The sequence below is a fragment of the Thamnophis elegans genome, chromosome 15 (genome assembly GCF_009769535.1).
Source record: "Thamnophis elegans isolate rThaEle1 chromosome 15, rThaEle1.pri, whole genome shotgun sequence".
Classification (NCBI taxonomy): domain Eukaryota; kingdom Metazoa; phylum Chordata; class Lepidosauria; order Squamata; family Colubridae; genus Thamnophis; species Thamnophis elegans.
The window spans coordinates 5650643-5674634 of record NC_045555.1 but is presented as its reverse complement, the minus strand read 5'-3'; the positions used below and the strand labels follow the sequence as shown (position 1 = coordinate 5674634).

The following is a 23992-nucleotide window of genomic DNA, read 5'->3' as shown; positions in this document are numbered from 1 at the left end:
CTCCTCCCCGTTTTTCAATCCGGGATGAGGAATAATCAGATTGTTGAGCAAATTCCATTACTGTCATTATCAAGCAGCTGGAAATAATTGTTGCAACCACAAATTCCTCATGTTATAACGTATCTCCACAAATGAGTCCTTGCTTTGCCAAGCCTTAACTTCTCTGGGCCTTCCTCGGGTTTCATGTAGCCACGCCCATGTTCAGTTCTGACTCCGCCCACTATTTGAGGCCTTCCCACTCTGGGTATCGTCCCTCCTTGTTTGACTTAGCCCACCCATCCTTGGCAACAGCCCCACCCACTTTGACCTAGCCCCACCAATTCTGGGTACCAGCCCTCCTGTTTGATCTAGCCCCCACCCTCTTCAGTCATAGCTCCACCCTTCCTCAGTCATAGCCACACCCATGTTGTCCTAGCCCCACCCATCCTCAGTCCTAGCCCCACCCTCCTCGGGTCCTAGCCCCACCAATGTGGATGGGATTGTTTTTGTCAGAAACCAGCGCCCCAAAATATGTCAGAGTTGTTGCATAAGTTCAAATCCAGAAAGCAGACACAGATAACTGATGCATCTGGATTCATTAACTTCTTTATATATACATAAGAATAGAGGAATAACTGTACAATACCAACAGGTGGTTCTTCCAAGTAAACCACAAGGCAGGAGAGTTACAGGAGAGAAACACAAGCAGTAGCTCATTTCAGCAGACAAGCCAGACAGGCTGCTAGTTTACTTCTCAGAGCAGGAGAGTGCTCAAGTTTCTGTTTCAATTCTCTGCGCAGACTCAGATCTGCTGAAGCTACCATTGGCCATTGGCTGAACCTCGTTCCCATGGCTCTCCCAGTCATGAATATTTTAACGAAATATCACAAATCGTGGTCGCCCAAAGCAATCAAAATTAAGACTTCGAGGCGGGGGGGGGGCACAACCCTTTTTTGTGGGGGGGGGAGTGGCTGATGGGCTGCGAAGCAAACGTTCTGAGGCTGTCGTAAACTCCGCACCATTGTTAAGCGATTGTTCGTAACTCGAGGACTACCTATGCAGGCATTTTTTTTTAAAAAAAATCCAATTCTCTAGATGTGCATCGTCGAATCCTCGGGACGAAGAATTCTCCTGCTCAGTGGCTTTGGTATTTGCACAATTGCTTGCATTTGCTTGACTATGTCCTTACAACTTCAGGTGGGTTCCGTATTTTATTTTCTTAAGACCACCTGGGGATTTGGGGGGGGAGTGGGGGGGGGAAACCGAGACATTTTCCGTCCTGGCTTGACGCCCCAATGTATGTAGCTAAGCGAAACATTTCGTCAAGGGAGTTTTGCCCCGTTGTCCCTAGGGTCCCTTGTCGCAGTTGTTAAGCGAACCGTTGCAATTTAGCGACGCTCTGCCGTTAAGTGAATCTGGCTTCCGTTCATCGGAAGATCACCAAAGGGGGGGGGGAAATCACATCACACACACATACACACACACAGAGGGGACACTACTACCGTCATAAATATGAGCCAGTTGCCCAACAGTCTGGGATCGTGTGGCCATGGGGAGGCAGCAACCATCGTAGGTGTGAAAATCGGCTGTGAGTCGCTCTCTTCGCTGTCATCGTAGCTCAGAACGGCCACTGAGCGAAGGGTCGTAAGTCAGCCACCCGTATGTTGTCGATGAGAATCTCCCCAGGGAAATTGGCCTGAATGTTTCCCGTTTGTTCAAATGCGTTGGCCACGGAAACCACGAATGCCGGGAGTGTAGAGCAGGGAGAGTTTTTAAGACCCGTCTCCTGATTTTGTGGGTTTCTCCCTTCCCCTCCAGCAGAAAAACATCCCTACCATGGCGTATCTGAGCGTGTCATTCCCACGATCTTCCTGATCGGACAAGCAACCGGTCCTAGTAAGTATCCTGGCACCGAAATGTTGCAAACTCGAAAGGGTGGGCGTTTCGAACTCGGGTCCGCTTAAGAAAAATATATATATCGTATGGGGCAGATGATCTGTTGAAATGGGCTATATTTGCACCCAGATCCGGTCCCCCAGTGTGCTGGTCGCCGAGTATTTCCTCCAGACGTGCCGGTCGACGGCTTTCGTGATCGCCGGAAGCGTCCACTGGATGTGCAAATTCCTCATTGTTGTAACGTATCTCCACCTACAAGTGAGTCCTTGCTTTGACTGAGCCTCACCCTCTCTGGGCCTTTCTCTGGTTTCATGCAGCCACGCCCACCTTCAGTTCTGACCCCGCCCCACTATTGAGGCCTTCCCACTCCGGGTGCCATCCCTCCTGTTTGACTTAGCCCCACCTATCCTTGGCAATAGACCCACCCACTGACCTAGCCCCACCCATTCTGGGCACCAACGTTCCTCTGTGACCTAGCCCCACCATCTTCAGTCATAGCCCCACCCATACTTGGCCATAGCCCTGCCCTTTGTTGGTCATAGCCACACCCATTTTGTTCTAGCCCCACCCATTCTGGATGCCAGCCCTCCTGTTTGACCTAACCCCACCCATTCTCAGTCGTAGATCCACCCTTCCACAATCCTAGCCCCACCCATCTTCCATCATAGCCCCACCCACTTTGACCTAGCCCCACCCATTCTGGGTGCCAGTTCTGTTTAACTTAGCTCCAACCATCTTTCATCATAGCCCCACCCCTTTGACCTAGCCCCAACCCATTCTGGGTGCCAGTTCTGCTTGACTTAGCACCACCATCTTCTGTCATAGCCCCCACCCACTTTGACCTAGCCCCATGCTTCTGGGTGCCAGCCCTCCTGTTTGAACCTACCCCACCATCCTAGGCCCTAGCCCTACCCATAATTGTAAAGCCCCACCCTTTCTGCCAGTGCCAGCCCTCCTGTTTGACTTAGTGCCACTCATTCCGGTCTGAGCCACACCCACTTTGACTTGGCCCCAGCACCTTCAGCCTTAGCCCCACCCATTCCCGATTCCCTTCTCCACCCACTTGACTTAAACCTTGCCCATTCTGGCTACCACCACCCCACCCAGTTCTCGATGCCTCTCTACCCGTCATGAGTCCCAGCTCCTCCCATTTGGCTATAGCCCCACCCATTCTACTCTAGCCCCACCCACCCTTTGACTAGCCCCACCCTTTCCCTGCAACTCCCAAGACTTGTCTTCAACGGAGCATAAATTGGGATAGAAAATGAAAATTAAGGCTCCTGGCCCAGATGTTGAAAGAGTGGACCTCTCTTCAGTTCACCACGAACCTTCTCTAGAAGATGCGGTCTGCTCCTGGATCCCTCCAGGGTGAAAGCTCCTGAGTACCTGGTTCAAGCTCTCTAGCAACTGCTGGGTGGAGGTTGGAAAGGCAGGACTTCTTCTCTGTTGGTGAGGCAGAAGATGGATCCATACCATGACTTCCTTTCTCTTCCTAGACCGAGGTGGAAACCCTACAGCTTCTCTTCTTCTGGCCATTCAACATCCTCACATTGATATACATAGCCAAGATGATCCCGAGACCAAGGGTAGAAGTTTCCTGGAGATCAGGAGGGTCCTCTCTCGCCATATGGCCTCACGGTCTTAGATGGTGGACCTGGGACCTTCTCCATGGACCTTCTGCCTTCGGTCAAGGGAAGATGGACTTATGAGATCTCCTCTTAGTTTGGGGAGGGGGACGATGCCTCCATCTCCTCTTCCAGCCCACCCATCCCCCTCTGATGTCGAACTGGGAGGTGGATCCTTCAGAGGAAGGCTTGGTTGAGGAGCACTTCAGTTGGACGATCCTGGTAGCTGGGAGGATCGGATCTTCTGTGATGGCCTTTCTTTGGAAAGACCTTGCTCACCTGACCTCAGATGGACGACCCCAGATCTCTCAACGGGGATCCTGGAGACATCAAAAAACATTCTGACGTTTTTGCCAATTTTTCTGGCACTCCCTCCTTCTTGTTTCAACTCCTGTGTTCTGTTTGGGGTTTGAGATGACCCTAACTTCCTCCGCGGGTTTGTTTGTTTGCTTCTAAAATATTATTTTAAAAATAATCATAAATTTTTAGTAAAGAACCTTGCACATTTGTGGCTCTCTCGTGGTCTTTATTCACGGGGGGAAATGAGGTGTTGGAAAAATTAAGACGAGAACAGAAAAGGGGATGAATTTTGGATTTAGAAGTTGGAGTAAGAAGGCAGAATTGGGGGGCTTAGAAAACAAAAGAGATCACCCTTTAATTTATCTCCTTCGTTTACCTGGCGATACGGACCATTAAATATAGTTAGGTTTTTCGGGGGTGGGCGGGCTTTCTAAGATATATATTTATTTTTAAAAGTCTGCCCAGAATGAAGAAATGCATGTTCTGATTTGGGCTTCCCCAAAAAGCACGAGGCGGATTCCTGGTCCCGACAAAACCCCTTTTATTAAACGAAGGTGAATTCCTCTCCTCACATTCAGCCCAAGGCCTGGCAAACAGTCTTTCCAAGGAGTATTTATGACCACCGACCTTATCTCTCTTGGAAGCTGCATGTCAATATTTTCCCAAATGAGGTGCTGAGGAAGGAAAGGCTGGCCACAGAGTCTCTGGGATTCAGGGACAGATCTTCACACTCCTGAAACGAATCTAACGAACAAATAAACGAATTGTTTCCTGCAAGCTCCACTCCCCTTTCGCTCCTCTTTTATTCCCTATGGGAGGGGCCATTCACCTTCCCACCTGTGGCCTTACTCCCCAAGTCGACTCCTGTTCGCTGTTTCCCTTCGTCTGGCAACTCTGCGCATGCGCACACTGGAACAGGCTCCAGCTGTTCTTCTGCCTCACTGACGTCTGACTCCGAAAGCAGCTGATAACTGTCAGACGGCCCCGGCCCCCTCTCTGCCTCCGACACAGAGCCCTCATCCGAGCCTTCCCCAGACTCCAGGACTGGCCCATCTTCCTCCCCAACCTCCTCACTGTCCGAATCTGCTGCTAGCTCCGCGGGCCACAACAATACAGTCCTCGATTTATGACCTCAACGGAGGCCCCGAAATTCGTGTTACTAAGCGAGACCTTTGTTAAGTGAACGTTGCTCCGTTTTACGACCCTCTTTGCCACAGTCGCTAAGTGAATCCCTGCAGTTGTTACAGTGCAGCTCTTAAGCGAAGTTGGTCCCCCCCGGTTTTGCTCGTCAGAAGACAATTGCATAAATCCAGAACCATTGTAAATATCCCCGAAACCTGCCTGAGCAGGAGGCGGGGTTGGACTAGATGACCCCCCAAGGTCCCTTCCAGCCTATTATTCTATCCGGAGCCCCATCGTTTGAACGGGCCAGCCACTTCTCCAACAAGGAATGGGTTTTCTCGTGAGGAAAGAAAAACAAATCTCGGCTCTGGAGCGGTGTGCTTCTGAGTCGTGCTGCATAAAAACAGCCCTGCCAGGTAGGCTTCCTGTTAATACCTATACGAAAGAAGCTGTTTTCTTTTGCACTTTCTGGCACATTTCCAAACTTCCTGGCACGATGGCGCCTTCCATTCTGGCATCTCTTTTTTTTAAAAATATAATAATGATAATAATAATAACGTGAGCGAACTTGAATCTCGGCGTGTCTTCTAACGGCCAACTGTTTCGCTTCTAGAACCTTCTCAGGGCGGCGGCCTGATTGGCTTGGAATCCGCCTCTTTCCAACAATCCACAGCCGAAGGGCTGGTTGGTAGCTGTGTTTCTTTCCCTTCCCACCTCCCTTGCTCGGGGAGATGGGGCTTCCCCATTCAGGAGCAGTCTATCTGCCAAAAACTGGGGAAGGGGCGAAAGGAGCCTCAGGGGGAAAAGGCTGAGGGACGTCCGGCCTGAACAGGATGTTGGGTTGATATACCAGTTCAAAAGGGTCTGGTTTTGTTTTTTTTATCTCTTCAATAGAGGGAACTGTCCTGTCCTGAGTTTCGAATCCTCCTTCCCCAGAGCTATGGATCTATGATCCGGAAAAGGCAAAGAGATCAGCCCAAGGTATTTCACTCAGGTGAGATGAGAGGTTTTTTGATCTTGGGGCGTTCGAGGCGGCGAGTCATTCTGTGGGGCGTCTCGTGATCCGTCCATTAGCCCCCAAGTTGGTTCCTGAGGCAGGTAGTCCTCGAACTTAATGGCCACAATCGAGCCCAAGGCTTCCGTTTGCTAAAGGAGACATTTGCAACAAGTGGAATTTTGTCCTGTGGTGGGTTGTTGTTGTTGTTTTTTGACCTACCTTTCTCAAGTTGTTAAGCCAATCACTGTGGTGGATAAAGTTAGTACCATGGTCATTAACGCGAATCTGGCTTCTCCGCGGATGTTGCTTGTCAGAAAGTTCTCTTCCTTCTTTCCTTCCTTCCTTCCTTCCTTCCAGCCCTCCATTCCTCCATCATCCCTCCTCCCTCCCTCCCTCCAATTTATCCTTCCCTCCCTCTCTACTCCATTTATCCCCTTCTTTCTTCCTTCCTCCCATTTTATCCTTCCCTCCCTCTCTATTTGTCTCCGTTTATTCTTCCTTCCTTCCATTCATCCATCATCCCTCCCTCCATTTTATCCTTCCCTCCCTCTCTATTTGTCCCTGTTTATTCCTTCCTTCCTTCCATCCATCATCCCTCCCTCCATTTTATCCTTCCCTCCCTCTCTACTCCATTTATCCCTTCTTTCCTTCCTTCCTCTCTTTATCCTTCCCTCTCTCTCCATTTATTCCTTCCTTCCTTCTTCCATTTCATCCTTCCCTCCCTCTCTACTTCTCTCCCTTCCTCCCACCCTCCTTCTATTTTAGCCTCCCCTTCCTCCATCCCAGAAGAACCTGGACCGCTCCTTGTCAGAAATGGGAATCCCCTGCTGAGCAGTGAGTTGGACTACTAGATGACCTCCACGGTCCCTTCCAACCTCTGTCATTCTGTATATCTACTCTGTATTCCCTCCCTTATAAAAGTATAAATCTAAATCCAAGAAGGAAGGAAGGAAGGAAGGAAGGAAGGGAGGGAGGGAGGGAGGGAGGGAGGGAGGAAGGAAGAGAGGAAGGAAGGAAAGAAGGAAGGAAGAAAGAAAGAAAGAAAGACAGACAGACAGACAGACAGACAGACAACTAAAGGCTCAATTCCCATCGCTTTCCATTGCTATCTTAGAAGAAGCCTCCTCAAACCTCCCTCCCTTGGAAGCCTTGGGGGGTTGGACTAGATGACCTGCAAGGCCCCTTCCAACCCTGTCATTCTGTATATCTACTCTGTATTCCCTCCCTTATAAAGTATAAATCTAAATCCAAGGAAGGAAGGAAGGGAGGGAGGGAGGGAGGGAGGGAGGAGGAGGGAAGGAAAGAGGAAGGAAGAAAGAAAGAAGAAAAGAAAGAAAGAAAAGAAGAAAGACCAGAAAGAAAGAAAGACAGACAGACAGACAGGCAACTAAAGGCTCAATTCCCATCGCTTTCCATTGCTATCTTAGAAGAAGCCTCCTCAAACCTCCCTCCCTTGGAAGCCTTGGGGGGGGTTGGACTAGATGACCTGCAAGGCCCCTTCCAGCTCTGTTCATGTCTACCCCCTCCCAACCCTACCCCCTGGCCTTGACCACTGGGCTTCTCTCTCTCTCTCTTCTCTTGGCAGGAACTGACCAGGCCTCTGATCACGATGACCATAATCTTAACCTTAGGCTCCTCTTTCCAATATGGTTACAACTTCTGGGTGGTCAACCACCCCGCGGCGGTAAGTGGTTGCCCTGTGGGGTTCAGGTACGACCCCCACCACCACCACCATCACCCCCTGCAGCTGCTGAGGGCGCCGTTTTTTTCTGTCCAGCTTCTGCATGACTTCTACAACAACTCCATGAGGATGAAGAAGAAGGAGCAAGGCCAGGCCAACCCGCTGAATTTCCTGTATACTTTAACCAATTTGATCTACACGATGGGAGGCCTCACTGGGTCGCTTGTGGTTTGCCCCATGGCTGATACCTGCGGCAGGTAATTAAAAAAAACAACCCCGGTGAAATTTCAACCTGCTCTCGTCGGTCGCCCTCCCACTCCCCGCTTCCACCCTGGCTGTATATCCATCCTCGTTGATTCCAAGTTTTGAATTTTTATTTAAAGGGCTAGTTGCTAACCGGGTATTTATCTATCTATCTATCTATCTATCTATCTATCTATCTATCTATCTACTCTATCTATCTACTTCTATCTATCTATCTATCTATCTATCTATCTATCTATCTATCTATCTATTATCTATCATCTATCTATCTATCTATCTATCTATCTATCTATCTATCTATCTATCTATCTATCTATCTATCTATCTATCTATCTATTTATCTATCATCTATCTATCTATCTATCTATCTATCGATCTATCTCTATCTATCTATCTATCTATCTATCTATCTATCTATCTATCATCTATCTATCTATTTATCTATCTTTCTATCTATCTAGCTATCTATCTATCTATCTATCTATCTATCTATCTATCTATCTATTTATCTATCATCTATCTATCTATCTATCTATCTATCTTCTATCTATCTATCTATCTATCTATCTAGCTATCATCTATCTATCTATTTATCTATCATCTATCTATCTATCTATCTATCTATCTATCTTCTATCTATCTATCTATCTATCTATCTATCTATCTATCTATCTATCTATCTATCTACCTACCTACCTACCTACCTACCTACCTATCATCCATCCATCCATCCATCCATCCATCCATCCATCCATCCATCCATCCATCCATCCATCTATCCTATCTATCTATCTATCTATCTATCTATCTATCTATCTATCATCTATCTATCTATCATCTATCTATCTATCATCTATCTATCTATCTATCTATCTATCTATCTATCTAATCTATCCTAATCCTGTATTAAGACAGGGAAAGCCTGGCAATCAAATTTGTTCCGGATGTTTTCCCTGCATTCCCCCCCCCCCCCGAAGCGTCAACAAAAGGGATGCCACCTTAAATTTCCTAATGTTGGATTTCCCCCCTTACCAGAGGGCGCCCCACCCCTTGTGGAGTACTGCGAAGCTGTTACCGTGGCAACTCCACTGTGCTGGGGTGTATCTAACAGAACACCCCCACCACCACCACCCCCTGAGAGGTGTTAGGGTTAGGGTTAGTGTCTTACCCCCCCCACACACAGTATTTCTTTTTCCAGAGAGTAGGTCATCTGTGTGCCAAGTTTGGTTGAAATTGCTCGAGGCGTTCCAGAGTTATGCCTGGTACATACATACAGCCTTTTTAAAGAAAAATAAGAAATAGGTAGGTAGGTAGGTAGGTAGATAAGAGATCGGATGGATGGATGGATGGATGGATGGATGGGTGGGTGGGTGGTTGGGTGGGTAGGTAGGTAGGTAGGTAGGTAGGTAGGTAGGTAGGTAGGTAGGTAGGTATGTAGATAGATAGATAGATAGATAGATAGATAGATAGATAGATAGATAGATAGATAGATAGATAGATAGATGATCGATAGATAGATAGATAGATAAGAGATAGATAGATAGATAAGAGATTAGATAGATATAGATAGATAAGAGATCAGATAGACAGACCAGACAGACAGATAGGAAGATAGATAGGTAGGTAGGTAGGTAGGTAGATAAGAGATCAGAGAGATAGATAGATAGAGAAATGGATGGATGGATGGATGGATGGATGGGTAGGTAGGTAGGTAGGTAGGTAGATAGATAGATAGATAGATAGATAGATAGATAGATAGATAGATAGATAGATAGATAGATAGATAGATAGATAGATAGATAGATAGATAGATAGATAGATAGATAGATAAGAGATTAGAGATATAGATAGATAAGAGATCAGATGGAAAGATAAATAGATAGATAGATAGATAGATATAGATAGATAGATAGATAGATAGATAGATAGATGATAGATAGAATAGATAGATAGATAGATAGATAGACAAATAGATGGATGGATGGATGGATGGATGGATAGATGATAGATAGATAGATAGATAGATAGATAGATAGATAGATAGATAGATAGATAGATGGATGGATGGATGGATGGATGGATGGATGATAGATAGATAGATAGATAGATAGATAGATAGATAGATAGATAGATAAGAAATTAGATATAGATATATAGAGATCAGATGGATGGATATATTGATAGATGGGTGGATAGATAGATGGATTGGATGGATGGATGGATGGATGGATGGATAGATAGATAGAAAAACAGACAGACAGACAGACAGATAAATCTGCATTGCACTTCTGAGACGGACGTTCACTTGCCCCTGGGATTTAAAAAAAAGGGAAATCCTTCATTTCAAAAAGAAATGTTTTGATTTCTCTAACATGAGTTTATTATCCTGGTTTGGCTCTGGGATTGTCCTTGGCAATCGGCAGCCTGCAAACGATGGTTTGTTTGAAAAATTCTTAAGATTCAAATTCAGATTCGTCACTTTTTCCAATTCTTAATTTGCCGCCGCCCCCCCCCCCCCCCCAAGAACAGAGAGTCAGTGTGAGCCAGTCGCCCAGTAAATAAACCATAGTTAGAAAGAAGATCAATTGTCAAGTGTGCATTTAGGATACCCTTTAATACCCAAAATCAAACTTCGCGAATGTTTTGACGACAATTCTTAGAAATGTTTTTTTTCCTGCACTTTCTATGGTGCATTGAAATTCCCTCCCCAGCTGGAGGCAAACTTTTGATCTTGGTTTAACGCTGGCTTAAGATCACTGCCTATCTTTCAGGAAGGGGACCCTACTGATCGCAAACATCTTAGCTTTCGTTTCTGCCATTTTTATGGGTTTTTTTCAACTATCGTCCACACTTACGAATACACCATATTTGCACGCCTGCTCAGCGGGGTCTGCTCAGGTGAGTAAGATCATTAGGCTCCTCTCTCTCTCCCCTCGCCCGGAGTTCATTAGGCTCCTCTCTGTCTCCCAGCTTGCCCGGAGATCATTAGGCTCCTCCTCTGTCTCCCCTTCGCCCGGAGTTCATTAGGCTCCTCCCTGTCTCCCCCTTTGCCTGAGGTCATTGGGCTCCTCTCTGTCTCCCCCTTCACCCAGAGATCATTAGGCTCCTCTCTGTCTTCCACTTTGCCCGGAGTTCATTAGGCTCCTCTCTGTCTCCCCCTTCACCCGGAGTTCATTAGGCTCCTCTCTGTCTCCCCCTTCACCCGGAGTTCATTAGGCTCCTCCCTGTCTCCCCCTTCGCCCGAAGATCATTAGGCTCCTCTCTGTCTCCCCCTTCACCCGGAGTCATTAGGCTCCTCCCTGTCTCCCCCTTTCGCCCGAAGATCATTAGGCTCCTCTCTGTCTCCCCCTTCACCCAGAGTTCATTAGGCTCCTCTCTGTCTTCCACTTTGCCTGGAGTTCATTAGGCTCCTCTCTGTCTCCCCCTTCACCCGGAGTTCATTAGGCTCCTCTCTGTCTCCCCCTTCACCCGGAGATCATTAGGCTCCTCTCTGTCTCCCCCTTCACCCGGAGTTCATTAGGCTCCTCTCTGTCTCCCCCTTCACCTGGAGTTCATTAGGCTCCTCCCTGTCTCCCCCTTTGCCCCAAAGATCATTAGGCTCCTCTCTGTCTCCCCTTCACCCGGAGTTCATTAGGCTCCTCCCTGTCTCCCCTTCGCACGGAGTTCATTAGGCTCCTCTCTGTCTCCCCTTCACCCGGATGTTCAGTTAGGCTCCTCCCTGTCTCCCCCTTTGCCCGGAGATCATTAGGCTCCTCTCTGTCTCCCCCCTTCACCCAGAGATCATTAGGCTCCTCTTGGAGATCATTGGCTCCTCTCTGTCTCCCACTTTAAAACCAGGGATCATCTCCTGTGCCGTACCATTTGTACCTTGCTGAAATTGCTCCCCGAGAAAAATAAGAGGGGGCATCATGACGATGGCGATGGTTGCTGTCACTGTCGGGATCATGTTCTCGCAGATCCTTGGCCTTCAAGACTTCCTAGGTACCAAGGAAAGTAAGTTGGAAGGGGCAGGTGGGATATCTAGCGAGGGTTTGAGGATTGGGCCATGTTGGTTACTTGGTTTCTTCTCCTGATTTCAGAATGGGCCATATTGCTAAGTTTAACTGGGATTCTTGCGGTGTTTCCAGCTCTTCCTCCTACCCAAGTTCCCCGAAAGTCCCCGCTTTCTATTGATTCAGAGGAAGAACGAGGAGAAAGCAAGACAAGGTATTATTATATAACAACAGAACAACAGAGTTGGAAGGGACCTTGGAGGTCTTCTAGTCCAACCCCCTGCTTAGGCAGAAACCCTACACCATTTCAGACAGATGGCTATCCAACATCTTCTTAAAAACTTCCAGTGTTGGAGCATCCATGACAAATTATTCCTCCTTGCCAAGTTCTGCAGATATCGGCCTGGCAGCTCTCCAAGCCATATAAGGTCTGTGACTGTAAATCCTCCCTCAAAAGACTTTGCTGGATGCGAAGGAGCAGAATTCACAGTCAATTAATAAAAGGGTTTTTTTTATTGGGACCAGGAGTCTGCTTCATGCTCTCGGGAAGCCTCGGTCAGAACAATGGAGTGTCCCATATATGTCTGGCACCTAAAAAAAATTCAAACCTTAAACCAGGGTTGCAAATTCAGTCTGAAAATTGCACCCTCAGCTCCGAGGCAGCTGAATTCACTTGGAATTGAGTCGTTCTTGGAGTTCGGTCCCAAGAATCCAGATCCAATTCAGTCCCGAGATACGAACTTCTCAAGATGTTCCATAATGTGGTCTCAGAAAGAATCTGGATTTTGTGGAGGGTCAACATGACAGCGCTATTGTTTGGATGTTGTGGATTGTGTTGTGTTGTGGCTCGCCAGCGGCCAGCGGAGGAGGCAGCAGAGTTGCACAGTGAAGAGGTCGGGGAGGAACATAGGTGAGTCCTGGGGGCTAAGGAAGCTCAGCGTCAGAGGCAGAGAGGGAGTTAGACAGCAGTGAGGCAGAAGAACAGCCGGAGCCTGTTCCCAGTGTGCGCAGGCGCAGAGCTGCCAGAAGACAAGAACAACTAAGGAAGCAGGGTCGACTTGGGAGTAAAGCCACACCTTGGAGGTGATTGGGCCCCTCCCATAGGAAACAAAACGGGAGTGAATAGGGAGGGGGCTTTTGCAGGAAACAATCCGTTCCTTCGCTCGTTTCAAGAGTGGAAAGTTCTGTTTGTGACTATAAGAGACTCTGTGCCAAGTTTTGCCTTGCCCTGCGTTTTGGAAACTAGTTATTTGGCAGTGCTCCAAGCGAGATAAGGTTCGTGTTGATAAATATTCCTCTGAAACACTGTTTGCTAAAGCCTTGCTGACTGTGAATGGAAGGAATTCACAGCTTTGTACATAAAAGCGGTTGGCCAGGATGAAGACTTTTGTTTCTCGCTTTCTCTCCTGTCCCCCCCACAGTCTTGAGGGTCCTACGAGCCAAGGAAGATGTTCAGGAAGAGATAGAAGAACTCCATCAAGAAGATATAGCTGAGATGGACGAAAAGGAATTGAGCGTGTTGAACCGGCTTACCTACAAAGGTTTACGGAAGCAAATGGTTTCTGTTATTCTCCTGATGGCCGGTCAACAATTCACAGGAGTTAAATGCTGTAAGATCCAGGCAGAGGCTGGCTTGAGGGAAGGAGAGAGGGGGGACTTCTGGACCTGCCAAATGGCCATTTGGGTTCTCCACCCTCTCCTGCAAGGGACCTGATGGCTCAGGGGCTAAGACGCTGAGCTTGTCGATAACAAAGATTGGCAGTTCGGCGGTTCGAATCCCTAGCGCCACGTGACGGAGTGAGCTCCCGTGACTTGTTCCCAGCTTCCGCCAACCTAGCAGTTCGAAAGCAGATAAAAAATGCAAGTAGAAAAATAGGAACCACCTTTGGTGGGAAGGGAACAGCGTTCCGTGCGGCTTCGGGAGTTAGTCCTGCCGGCCACATGACCACGGAGACGTCTTCGGACAGCGCTGGCTCTTCGGCTTTGAAATGGATATGAGCACCACCCCCTAGTGTCGGGAACACTGGAAGAGTGTTCAGGCCACTACAAGCGCCCCCTCAACATGAGTGCTGGCCATGTCCATTCTGGCCACGCCCCCCCGAGGTCAAACACAACCCTGAAGCGGCCCTCATTGAAATTGAGTTTGACAACCCTGCCCAGTGGTGAAATTCAATTTTTTTTACTACCGGTCTTGTGGCCGTGGCTTGGTGGGCATGGCAGGGGAAGGATACTGTAAAATCTCCATTCCCAGCCCACTGCAGGGGAAGGTTACTGCAAAATCCACATTTCCTCCTGATCAACTAGGACTCAGGAGACAGAGAATAGACGGGGCGGGGCCAGCCAGAGGTGGTATTTGCTGGTTCTCTCCGAACTACTCAAAAATTTTGCTACTGGTTCTCCAGAACCTGCTGAATTCATCCTGCTCCTGTCCCAGAGGGTCTTTGCACGATGGAATTGTTGGTGGCAATGTTCTCTTTTCAGGTGTATTATTACACGACCTTGTACAGGGACATGTGGAATGAACGGTTCAAATCTCGGCACATCGTCATCGTGTCTTTCTGCATTTGTCCTCGTGACCTTATAGTTTGTGGTGAGGTCTCCACCTCCGTGTTCTATCGATGGGGCTTTTCCCTGGCCACTTTCATTCAAATCCAGCGGTAGGATTCACTTACCGTATTTTCGAGTATAAGACGCAGCAAGGTTTTTGAAAAGGAAAATTAAAAAAAAAGTTTTTTCTCTCTGCAAACCTCCCAAAAACGGCCCATCTGTGAAAACGGGCCTATTTTTTTTTCAAAAAAAGGGCATGGATAGCCTATAGGAGCTTATAGAGTGATGCTGGGGGCTGGGGGGCAAAAATGTGCCATTTTTCACACATTTCTTCCCTTCCCAGCCCCCAGGAGCTCTCTGGATGCCTCTTAAAGGTCTGCACATACCTTTTGGTGAAGGAGTTTCGGGAGGCAAAAAATGCTGTATTCGATATAGGAAAAAAGGGTGCGTCTTGTACTCTGAAAAATACGGTACTTTCCCTACTGGTTTGCAAAATGTGAGCGCATGCACGCATCTATGCATGCACACCGCCTTCTGTGCATGCGCAGTGCTCGCGCTTTATGTCAGGGGCGGGTGGGTGGAGCCTCCCGCAGCCAATCGCTGCCGGTTCACCCGATACTGGGTGAGTCCAGAAAACCATCCAGTCAGAGCTGAAGAAGCTTCTTGGATAGAAGTGAAACATCTTCAAAACCAGAAATGTAATGGCGTCTTGATTTTAAAAAAGCACACCATGATTCTCCATAGACATTTAGTCCAGAAAACAAACCATGGCTTTCTCCATGGTGGCGGCAACCTTGATTTAGGCTTCACCCAGGGAAGATGGTGGTCTCTCTCTCTTTGTTTTAAGACGGGGGTTTTGCAACCTTGGCCATGTGCGGACTTCAATTCCCAGAATTCTGCGTGTCAGCTGGGGGAATTCTGGGAGTTGAAGTTCACACATCTTCAAATAGCCAAGGTTGGGAAACACGGCTTTAGAGTGATGACCGTATACCCAGCTGGTTAGTGTTGTGGGCCCTCCAGCAGTAGCAGATTCGCACAGTGAGGAGGTTGGGGAGGAAGATGGGCCAGTCCTGGAGTCTGGGGAAGGCTCTGAGGAGGGCTCTGTGTCGGAGGCAGAGAGTGGGCCAGGGCCGTCTGACAGTTATCAGCTGCCTTCAGAGTCAGACATCAGTGAGGCAGAAGAACAGCTGGAGCCTGTTCCCAGTGTGAGTTGCCAGAGGAAGGGAACAGCTAAAGAACAGGGGTCGACTTGGGAGTAAGGCCACAGGTGAACGATGAGTGGCCCCTCCCAGAGGAAATAAAGAGGAACGAAAGGGGAGTGGAGTTTGCAGGAGACAATTAGTTCGCTTCATTGGTTCGTGACGTTCCGAGACTCCTTGCCGAGTTCTGCAGCTATCGGCTGGCAGCTCTCCAAGCCAGATAAAGTCTGTGACTGTAAATCCTCCCCGGAAAGACTTTGCTGAATGTAAGAGCAGAAATCACAGTCAATTAATAGAAGGTGTTTTTTTTTTTTTTATTGGGACCAGGAGTTTGCTTCCTGCTCTTGGGACGGCCTTGGTCAGAACAGTTATGGCTTTGTTTGACAAACCATGGTTGAAAAGAAACCTGGCTGAGTCTCCCTTTCAATCTTGGATTTTCTACCCTGTAGGTCTATATCGTCGACAGTTTGGGCCGAAGAATCTTAATTCTGGTGGGCTTTGGCATCTGTAGCACCTTATGTGTCCTGTTGACCATATCTCAGGAACTTCAGGTACACAAGGGAAACTTGATAACCACCTTCCTTGGGGGGGGGGGGGGAACTCGACCCAACAGGTCCGAATATGCCCCAACATTTTCTGCTGGATTTGGGGTAAGGCCTTTGTTTTTAAAAATGTGAAAATCCATCCCAACCACAACTCGAGGGTTGTGGTGGGGTTATTGGGGTAAGGGGTAGGGGGGAGCTTGTGACTTCTAGCCAAACTATTGGTCCATCACTTGATTGTCTCAGATTGGAGTGACCAAGCTTTGGAGTTTCCGAGATTGGGGATCATCATTTCCCTTTAATGAACCCTGTAATCCCTTGCGGGGTGGAGTGTGGACACTGAATGAGTGCTCTGTTGGCCGGATGCCTTTCCCTGTTGCCAATACCGAGTTTTGTTCAGCAGATTATATTCTCAGAGAAATATCTGCCTCTCTACCTAGGATAGAGATAGTTCTCGACTTACAACAGTTCATTTAGTGACCATTCAAAGTTACAACAGCACTAAAAATGTGACTTACATCCGTTTTTTCACACTCGCGACCATTGCAGCATCCCTGTGGTCACATGATCAAAATTCAGATGATTGGCAATTGACTCGTGTTATGCCAAGCTTCATGTGATCTCCTTTTGAGACCTCCTGACAAGCAAAGGGGAAGCCAGATTCACTTAAACGACTGAGTTGCTAACTATCGACTGTAGTGATGCACTTAACAACGGTGGCAACGAAGGTCATAAAATGAGGCAAAACTCAGTTAACAAACGTCTCACTAACAGCAGAAATCTGGGGTTCAATTGTCGTTATAAGTCTACTGTAATTTAGAAGATTTCCTTGGTTTATAGTTTTCTTTCTTTAAATATGATTCTTGTTCATTTTAACGCGCTTATATTTTTGATTCATGGCACTGGAAGCCTCCCAGGACTGGTCTGGATCCCGAGGTGAGCAGCAAGTGAAATTTAATAAATAAATATAAATAAACCTTCCTCCAACAGATGACGGGACCTGGCTGTTTTACGTATCTATATTTTCATGCTCATCTTCCTCATCGGACACGTTTTAGGTCCAGGTAGATCATCTTCATCGGGGGGGGGGAGGGACTGGGGCTGGCACCCCATACACTGATAGGGAGGATAATTGGGGGTGTGCCTCTCTGACCACCATCTTTTTCCTCCTCTTCCTCTTCCTCCGCTCCCTCTTTCTCCTCCTCCTCTTCTTCCCTTCTTCCTCTTCCTCTCCTCTTCCTCCTTTTCCTCTTCCTCCTCTCCCTCCTCCGTCTCTTCCTCTTCCCACCTTCCCCTCCCTTCCCCGTCTCTTCTTCCCCTTCTTCCCCTAGTTCTCCTCCCCTTCCTTCCCATCTCCTCTCCTCCTCCTCCTCCCCATCTTCTTCTCCGCCCCTCCTATGCCCTCTTCCTCCACCCTCCTCTTTTCCTTCCGTTCCCTCTTTCTCCTCCTCCTCCTCTTCTTCCCCTTCTTTCTATTCCTCCCCCTCTCCCACCTTCTCCTTGGCTCTTTCCCTCCGTTCTCCTCTTCTTCCCCTTCTTCCTCTGCCGCCCTTCTCTTCCTCCTTTTCCTCTTCCTCCTCTCCCTCCTCCTTCTCTTCCTTCTCCTTCCCCACCTTCCCCTCCCTGCCCTCCTCTTCTGCCCCTTCTTCCTATTTCTCCTCCCTTCCTTCCTTCCATCTCCTCCACCTCCCACGTCTTCTTCTTCCCACCTCTCCTATGCCTCCTCTTCTCACCTCCCTCTTTCTTCCCTTCCCCCTCTCCTCCTCCTCTTCCCCTTCTTCTTCCCCTTCTCCTCTCCTCTTCCTCTTCCTTCTCTCCCCCTTTTCCTCCGCCCCCTGCCACTCTTCCTCTGCAGGTCCATTACCAAATGTGATCATAGCTGAACTGTTCCTTCAATCATCCAGGGCGACAGGAGTCGGCCTGGGGTCTTTTGTCCATTGGCTTCTAAATTTTGTAACTGGGGTTATGGTCCTTCATGTTGAGGTGAGTGAATTTGAATTGGTTTTTATTGAGCCTGCTCTCTTTATATGTGTGTGTGTGTACACATACCACACACAAACACACACACGACATACATACATAGATAATCCTAAAAATATGAGTTCCAGGTGATCTCCAGAACTTTCAAATATACTGCTCACTTAGCTTTTGTTAGCCTCCGCTAACATCGTCAGAGTGGAAAAAAAACATTAAAGAGATATCTGCCTTTATACGCTATTAATCAATTTGGCCATTGCACCGTGATAGGCCATCCACCTGCCTCCCACCTGTAATTAGCTTTGTTGTTTTTACATCAGGCATGTTGGAATAGAATATAGAAAATTAAATAGAATAGAATAGAAGAGAAGAGAAGAGAATATAGAAAAATTAATAGAAGAGAAGAGAATAGAATATAGAAATTAATAGAATAGAATATAGAAAATTAATAGAATAGAATCTAGAAAAATTAATAGAATAGAATAGAGTAGAATAGAATCTAGAAAATTAATAGAATGGAATAGGATAAAGAAATTAATAGAATAGATATAGAAAATTAATAGAATAAGATAGAAAATTAATAGAATAGAATAGAGTAGAATATAGAAAATTAATAGAATGGAATAGGATATAAAAAATTAATGGAATGAAATAGGATATAGAAAATTAATAGAATAGAATAGAATATAGAAAATTAATACAATAGAATCTAGAAAATTAATAGAATAGAATGCAATGGAATGAATAGAATAGAAAATTAATAGAATAAGATATAGAAAATTAATAGAGTAGAATAGAGTAGAATCTAGAAAATTAATAGAATGGAATAGGATATAGAAAATTAATAAAATAGAATAGAAAATTAATAGAATAGAATATAGAAAATTAATAGAATAGAGTAGAATAGAATATAGAAAATTAATAGAATGGAATAGGATAAAGAAAATTAATAGAATAGAATCTAGAAAATTAATAGAATAAGATATAGAAAATTAATAGAATAGAATAGAGTAGATATAAGAAAATTAATAGAATGGAATAGGATATAGAAAATTAATAGAATAGAATAGAATCTAGAAAATTAATACAATAGAATATAGAAAATTAATAGAATAGAATGCAATGGAATGGAATAGAATCTAGAAAATTAATAGAATAAATATTAGAAAATTAATAGAATAGAATAGAGTAGAATATAGAAAATTAATGGAATGAAATAGGATATAGAAAATTAATAGAATAGAATAGAATCTAGAAAATTAATACAATAGAATATAGAAAATTAATAGAATAGAATGCAATGGAATGGAATAGAATATAGAAAATTAATAGAATAAGATATAGAAAATTAATAGAATAGAGTAGAATAGAATATAGAAAATTAATAGAATGCAATAGGATATAGAAAATTAATAGAATAGAATATAGAAAATTAATAGAATAGAATAAATATAGAAAATTAATAGAATAGAAGATTAATAAAAAAAGAAGAGAAAGAGAACAGAATTATTTATTGGCCAGTGTGACTGGATCCCCAAGGAGTATTTCTTTTATATATCCAATTTAGAAACCTAAATTTAGAAACATTAGACTTGAAGTCAGCTGTCACTCATTTCCACACTTTCTTTGCTTGATTGTTAATTTTCTTGGAGAGTCTCCCGGGAGAGCCCTTTCTACATTATGCTGACCACTGTCTCTTTTTGCTCAATTTTTCCCTCCAGGGGAAGATTGGATCCTACAGCTTTCTCCTCTCTGGCCTCTTTGCATTGCCAGCTTCGTGTTTATCTTCAGGAACATCCCGGAGACCAAGCAGAAGACTTCCTGCAGATCCGGAACCTTCTGGCTGCACAGGCCATCGAAAGAATTAACGTCCAGGGCTCCCGACGCCGATCAAATCCGTTCAAAGGCTGGATACGGGAGGCGTAAAAAACCCAGGATCACCACTTCCCAGGTCCCATCCGTGCCCGAAATTTAAGGAAGGCACCCCTTTATCTCCTGCTCCATTTAGATTTTTCTACTCTCTTGTTTGCAATTTTTAAAATAAATGTCTTTCTTGCGGATGAGATCCTTGCTTTGATGGTTGGGTTTGGTCAAGGAGGATGGGGCAGGCAGGAGGGGGAAGCCAGAAGGGACCAACAGATGTCTTAGTCCATAGAAATGCGGGGGCGGGGGGGGGAGGTAATAGCAATAGCAATAGCAGTTAAGACATATACCGCTTCACAGTGATTTACAGCCCTCTCTAAGCGTTTTACAGAGTCAGCATATCGCCCCCACAGTCTGGTCCTCATTTTACCCACCTGGAAGGATGGAAGGCTGAGTCAACCCTGAGCAAGTGAGATTGAACCGCCGAACTGCAGATAACAGTGTCAGTTATCTGCTTTGCTGTTGCTTCGGCTGCCATGAAACGGGGAGGGAGGGCATGGTATTTGGGAGGGGTTACTAATTGTGCTGGAGGAAGTTTCTGGAGCTCAGCTTGCTTGTCGGACTAACGCATGCGAAGGAGGTTCCCGCCCGGACTAACGGCACCGACATTCCATCTTCGTGATGCCTTTTGAAGTTATTCTCACACCTGACACGTGGGAGAATTATGATTGGACTGTAACTGTGATGCCAGGGGTGGGGAATGGGTTATTCTATCTATCAATCGCTTTCGCGCCTAAATAATCAGGTCTTCGCTTCGCTATGCCTTTAATCATTTAGAATTAGTAAAAGTAGACACTTGATTTCCTACCCACGGAGTCTCGTGGTCTTCTTTCCTAATTATCTAATGAGAGGTTCTGACAAACAGTCAGCTGAAGTGGCTGCAGTACGCACTCTAACCACTTGCGCCACCTCGGCTCATTAAGGTAGGAGGGATCAAAGAAGAAACTACACCCCCCCCCCAAAAAACAGTCTTCAGATACATCTGTTTAACAACTTAAATGAAAATAATAGTGATGATGAATTAAACAAGGAGAAAATACATGAAGAGGGTTGGAAGAAAGTTTGAAAGGGAAAGCAAATGGTTTCTGTTATTCTCCTGATGGGGGGTCAACAATTCACAGGAGTCGGTAGCTCAGTGGCGGTTGGAATCCCTAGCGCCGCATAACGGAGGGAGCTCCCGTGACTTGTCCCAGCTTCTGCCAACCTAGCAGTTCAAAAGCACGTCAAAAATGCAAATGGAAAAATAGGAACCATCTTTGGTGGGAGGGAACAGCATTCCATGCGGCTCAGGAGTTGAGTCATGCCGGCCACATGACCACGGAGACATCTTCAGACAGTGCTGGTTCTTCGGCTTTGAAACGGAGATGAGCACCACCGCCCCCTAGAGTCGGGAACGACTAGCACAGATGTGCGAGGGGAACCTTTACCGTATTAATGTATTGGTTCTTGGCTGCTGCAGTGCCTGTATCTGGCCACCAGAGGGCACCCTTCACCGTCCTTTCCCAATTCTGCTAATGTTTGAACACAATAAACTGGTTTGATGCATTTTATTTGATTGTGTTAACATTAATTGTGTTCATCTGTTGTTAGACTATTTCACAAAAGTGTGGCTGCGAACCCGTGCCGCAGGGAGCACTTCAAGGCTTTATTATAGGTCTTTGCGGTATCACCTAGAGTTGGGAGGCCTACCATTTGAACAGATCATGATTATTTATGGAATCCTGGTTTGATCATGGTCAAAGGATTGAGTTTAGCCCTGGTGTCCCTGGGGCTGCACTCCTCCAAAGTTGGGGATTGATTTAACCATGGTGAACCGGCAGCTTTCCCCTCGAAGCCACAAGCCATGATTCACCAACTGATAAGCCTGGGCTTGCCCAATTAGCGTAAGCCTGGATCAACCATGATGGTTAGTTGATGGGGTGAGAACCCATCGAGATGTGAGGCTTGGAAGAAAGACTGGATTTTCTTGCCCCTTTTAAGGGCCACTTAGGCGCCATGTCCTGGGATCCAACTGTCAACCGGACCCCGGAATCCCACAGAGCCCTTCCCTGATTGGCTCTCCCCACTGGGCACCGGTTCCAGGCCTCCGTTGGCCATCCTTCCAGAGGGACCCAGGCCCTGAATCCTCCTGGGGTAGTACAGGCAGTGACCGGGCATCCGCCGGCCTTCGAGAGAGTTGAACCCGAGGCCTGGCTGGTGAGGAACCTAATGGGAGGGGGCTGTCTTGCCTAGTGGGCAAAGAGGGGCGTTGAGAAAGGAGAGAGGGAGGAAAGGGAGGTATTTCAGGAGAGAATGAATATGTTAAATTTTGGGGGAAGCCAAACGTTTTCGAATGACCTCTAAGTGAGCTGCTTCCTTCCCTCTCTACCCCTCCCTCCCTCCTTTCCTTCCTTCCTCCCTCCCTCCTTCTTGTGCTTCCTTCCTTCTTTCCTTTCTCCTGATTTTCCTTCCTCCCTCTTGTGTTTCCTTCCTGCTGTATTTCCTTCTTTCCTCCCTCTCCCCTGTGCTTCCTTCCTTCCTATTTTTCCTCCTTCCTTCCTTTTTCCTCCCTCCCTCCTTCCCTCCTATGTTTCCTTCCTTCCTTTTTCCTTCCTTCCTTCCTTCCTTCCTTCCTTTCTCCCCCTCTTTCCCTCCTGTATTTCCTTCCTTTTTTCCTCCTCCCTCCTGTTTTTTCTTTCCGGTTTTCCTCCTTCCCTCCTGTGTTTCTTCCTTCCTGTTTTTCCTCCTTCCTTCCTTTTTCCTTCCTTTCTACCACTCCTTCCCTCCTGTGTTTCCTTCCTTCTTCCTTCCTTCCTTCTTTCCTCCCTTCTGTGTTTCCTTCCTTTTTCTTCCTTCCTCCCTCCTTCCCTCCTGTCTTTCCTTCCTTCTTCCTCCCTCCCTCCTGTTTCGTTCCTTCCATTTTTCCTCCTTCATCCTGTGTTTTCTTCCTTCCGTCCTTTTTCCCTCCCTCCCGCTCTCCCTCCCTCCCTCCTATGTTTCCTTCCTTCTTTCCTCCTTCCCTCCTGTTTCCTTCCTTCCATTTTTCCTCCCTCCCTTTAATCCACAAAAGGGATTGCATGACCCCGGGGTCACTGCAACCGTCACAAATACGAGTCAGTTGCCAAATGTCTACATTTGGGTGCCCTGACCATGGGGATGTGGCAACGCTCATATACGTGTGAAAAACATCCATAAATCACTTTTTTCAGTGTTGTCGTGACGTTCAACTGTCATTAAATGAATTGTTGTAAGTTGAGGACTCCCTGTACAGGCAGCAGAAGAAAAACAGGACAAGGCCATTCCATATCTTCTCCAACACTCAATGGTTTTCGGGAGTTTCTTGGTTTTCGTTCAATTTGGGGTTGTTTTAAAAGCATGGAAGGATGCCAAGAAATCAAAAGAGGCTTGCTCCTGGGGAGGAAAGCTACGTCAAATCTAGACAACTGACTAAAAGTAAGACATCACCCTGCCAACAAAGTGTGTCTAGTCAAGGCGATGGTTTTCCCAGTTGCCATGGATGGCTGTGAAGGTTGGACCATAAGGAAGGCTGAGCGATAAAGAATGGAGGCCTTTGAACTCTGGTGCTGGAGAAGAAGACTCCTGCATTGAGTCCCTTGGACTGCAAGGCCATCCAACCGGTCAGTCCCAGAGGAGATCAACCCTGGCTGCTCTTTAGAAGGTCCTAAATCCTGAAGAGGGAACTCAAAGACTTTGGCCACCTAATGAGAAGGAAGAAGGACTCCCTGGAGAAGAGCCTCATGCTGGGAACGACGGAGGGCAAAAGAAGAAGAAGGGGACGGCAGAGAAGGAGGTGGCTGGATGGAGTCACCGAAGCAACCAGCATGAGCTTCAATGGACTCCAGAGGATGGGAAGGATGGGAAGGCCTGGAGGAACGTGGTCCATGGGGTCGCAATGGGCTGGACACGACTTTGCAACTAACAACAACAACATGTAAGGATACATTTCCT

General features: G+C 46.6%; 1 protein-coding gene across 1 annotated transcript; it reads left to right on the top strand.

Annotated features, from left to right (window-relative positions):
• Positions 1-1983: 1983 nt before the first annotated feature.
• Positions 1984-20047, top strand: LOC116518683 (solute carrier family 2, facilitated glucose transporter member 5-like). The gene is given in 16 exon segments (XM_032232199.1): positions 1984-2133; positions 5817-5903; positions 7505-7603; positions 7697-7857; positions 10636-10693; positions 10696-10762; positions 11702-11857; positions 11944-11966; positions 11968-12070; positions 13278-13477; positions 16052-16196; positions 17170-17208; positions 18000-18127; positions 19843-19870; positions 19873-19935; positions 19938-20047. Coding segments are annotated over 16 exon segments (1617 nt in total).
• The last annotated feature ends 3945 nt before the right edge of the window (positions 20048-23992 follow it).